Source organism: Hydra vulgaris, chromosome 12, assembly GCF_038396675.1.
Source record: "Hydra vulgaris chromosome 12, alternate assembly HydraT2T_AEP".
NCBI lineage: Eukaryota > Metazoa > Cnidaria > Hydrozoa > Anthoathecata > Hydridae > Hydra > Hydra vulgaris.
Window position 1 is genome coordinate 52,877,109 of NC_088931.1, and position 3,352 is coordinate 52,880,460.

The 3,352-nt window shown below is 27.1% G+C and overlaps 1 protein-coding gene across 1 annotated transcript; it reads right to left on the bottom strand.

Annotated features, from left to right (window-relative positions):
- Positions 1-253: 253 nt before the first annotated feature.
- Positions 254-2,035, bottom strand: LOC136088191 (uncharacterized). The gene is made up of 4 exons (XM_065811871.1): positions 2,032-2,035; positions 1,201-1,982; positions 1,017-1,155; positions 254-927 (listed from the first exon to the last, which is right to left on the bottom strand). The coding sequence occupies exons 1-4, from the start codon at positions 2,033-2,035 to the stop codon at positions 254-256; spliced, it is 1,599 nt and encodes a 532-aa protein (XP_065667943.1).
- Between the last annotated feature and the right edge of the window lie 1,317 nt (positions 2,036-3,352).

Here is a 3,352-nt window from a genome sequence, read left to right on the forward strand (position 1 = left end):
TGTTCATCAGTTTGAAAAAGTTTTTTTCAAAATCATTCGTTGCCTTGGTTCTTAGATTAGTATTTAGCTCAATGTATTCGCTTAACCAAGCGCTTTGTTCAAAACTTAGACCTCTATGAATTTTTGTGATTTTTAGACCTAATCTTTCATACAATTTAAGATTTTCATAATGGGTAACATAGTTTTTCTTATTTTCCAAGTTAGGGACTAGTTTTTCAACTTTATCAATATTTAATCTTTCAGGAGCAAGTGGTTAGTCATTATGATCATCATGCAGATGTTCGGGGTAATCTAAATCAACTTCTAGTATACATGGAATCGATTTCCAGTTTTTTAACTCATCTTCATCCATCCATTTGAACACATGTGTTGGAAGTGCCTTACTCATTTCCCATCCATATAGATTGTTAGCGTCTAGATATTGGGTGAATGTTGATTCTTTGCTTTTGTCATATGCGTCATCCATGTACTTATTATTAGATGTTCCTAATCTATTCGATATTATACTGATTCCACCTCTTATTCTTTTCTTTATCATTAGTATCATATCGTAATCGCTCAACAGTTCTAATTTTACTTTTGTTTTCTTCAATGCTGCATTCCAAGCTAATCCTGGTGATGTATAATACCAAGCCGGATCTAATTTATAATTTTTCATGCAAACATCTCTAAAATTTTCAAAAACATCTGCTAGTAAAAGTACATCTGAAACGTTGTACAAGTCATGATAATCTCTAAATTTTTTGCAATTAAATTCGTTCCATACATTTTGTGCATGTGAGTAATCATCATCACTAATATCTTCATCGTTCAATTTAGAAAAGAACGATTCTTTTGTGGGTAATTGGGTTTCATTAAATTTATCAACAGAGTTTACCCAATCGTAGGGATATACGCCTTTTTTTAGTAATAAATCTAATTGTTTCCCTGAATATACAATTTTCTGATATTTTTACATTGCTCTTTTAATAAATTTTTTGATAAAGAATCTAAACTAGAAGGCATAATTCTATAACTGTCTGAGAAACGAATCTGACATTTTATTTCAACACTCTTTCCATCTTTAACAAACTCTCCAACTTTAATCTCTCTAGAAAAGCTAATATACTTTTCTTCGTTGTTTGGGATACAGCTCAATTTACCTCCTGATAATTTCTTTATAAATTAGTGAGAATCATAACCAGATAAATTATGAAATACTGGGAAGAAATCTGGAATTTTATATTTTAAGTTACAACTATTATGAGCAGCACCTCTATATTTTCCAGTAATGTGACAGTGATCACGTACTTTATCATTATCCAAATCTTTTCCGCAAATGTGATATTCAGTTGCTGCATCGAAATCCTTCTTATTTTCATGTGTATATACAATATTCTTTTTAAATTTAATCCTGTTACAAATTTTTATGATATCTTCTTGTAATCTGTCAACAAATATTTGTGCAACATCATCCGCTTCATTACTTGCAGTAAATGAAACTGGATTGCTTTGGTAAAAACTTTCATCGAAGCATTTAATGTAGTAGCAGAACGAACTTGGTATATGCTTTTGATACTGTTTAGTATAGGGTTCATTAGGATTAGGTTCACAAGTACTGATAGGTTTGATGAAACTTTCAAAGTCAGCATATACTACAAATGGTACTCTCATCGATCTATTGTGATTAGTAAACTGCATTGTCGATTTTGGTGGTGGAAGTTCAATACGCACTGAATCATGTGTATTACAATACGATTTGTGTTTAGATAATGATTCTTCAGAATTAAACCCAAGTAAGCAATTTCTACAATAGTGAATAGTACATTTTTTCTTGGATGTTTGTGAAGAAAGTAATTTGCTCAAACTTTTTATTAAGCAGTAATGATTGGTTTCACTATTTGAGATTAATAATAAATCTATTAAATGCTGACGATCGTTATTCTTTGAAACACGTAAAGGATAAAATGAATTCTCGTATCCGTATACATTCACACTTATATCTTTATTTTTTTAATTTTTATTTTTTTAATTTTATTTTCGTCATTTTACACATTTTACAATGTTATCTATAAATTTAAACAAATATATATAATTACAAGCTGACTGGGGCAAGTAGAAGTAAAAATGACTTATCATCAAGCCCCTTTGTGAAATACAAAAAAATACAATTAAATTTTACATCTTCCAATATTATATAAAAGAGCAAAATTAATAAGTTTAAAAAAAAAATAAAAATTTGGTTAGAAATTTTAGAAGGTTAAAAAAGAACTTAAAGTTAAAAAAAGAACTTAAAGTTAAAAAAAGAAGAAATTTAAGATAAAGTTAAAATATAAAATAACAAATCTGTACATATTCGTATACATATTAAAGACAATAAACAAAAAAAATAAATAAAATTGAATTCGCTTCATATGCATATACATATTCAATACAATATTAAAATTAAATAAAGTACATAAAAATTAAAAACACAAAATCATTTCAGATTTTTAAAAAAAATGACAGAATGTACGTAATGTTTAAATTTAGTAAGTGTTTTTTTATAGTTCTTTCAAATGTAGCAATAGATTTTATTTTTTTCATATTTTCGTCAAGAACCGAATTCCACAAGCGTGGTCCCCGGCATATAGTCGTATATATTACTCATTGAATGTCTTGTTTCATATTTATGATTAATTCGAGTGAAACTTTTAAAAAAATATTTTGGAATCATTTCATTTTGAAGTTTAAACATAAATAACAAGTTATGGTATATATTTAGTTTGTATACATTTAGAGCATTTATTTCCTTGAGTAACGGCTCGGCACTTTCGTATCTACTTGCGCCCAAAACTAATCTACTTGCTTGCTTTTGTTTTGTATAAATAATTTTTAGGAAAGATAAATGATTATTTGCCCAGGCAATATTGCAATAGTTAATATGACTATGTATAAATGAAAAGTATAAATTTTTTAAGCATAAATTATTTAAAAGATGTTTTGTCTTGTACATAATCTCCAGGGTCTTTGAAACTTTGTTCTCGACTAGCTTTATTTGGCTTTTCCAATTTAAATTCTCATCGAAAATTATTCCTAGTATTTTCATTGAAAAAACTTTTTTTATTTTAATATTGTTAATTGTTAGTTCAGGTAATTTGAGTGGAAGGTTCTCGGATTTAGATGACTTAGCAAACAAAATAAATTTCGTTTTTTCAATATTTAATGAAAGTTTATTTGCTTAAAACCACTCATTAAGATATATTAATTCTGTGTTTACAATATAAAAATATTTTTTAAATTTGAGTCAGAAAAGAAAACATTTGTGTCATCAGCAAAAATAATATAATTAAGTATTTTTGAAGGCATATAAATATCATTAATATAAATTAAA

Excerpts from the sequence above, each read along its gene's own strand:
- LOC136088191 (XM_065811871.1), bottom strand. Across the intron at positions 1,156-1,200 it reads AAATTCCAGATTTCTTCCCA|AAATTATCAGGAGGTAAATT; the intron begins GTATTTCATAAT and ends TAATTTATAAAG. Across the intron at positions 928-1,016 it reads TCAGATTCGTTTCTCAGACA|GGAAACAATTAGATTTATTA; the intron begins GTTATAGAATTA and ends TTGTATATTCAG.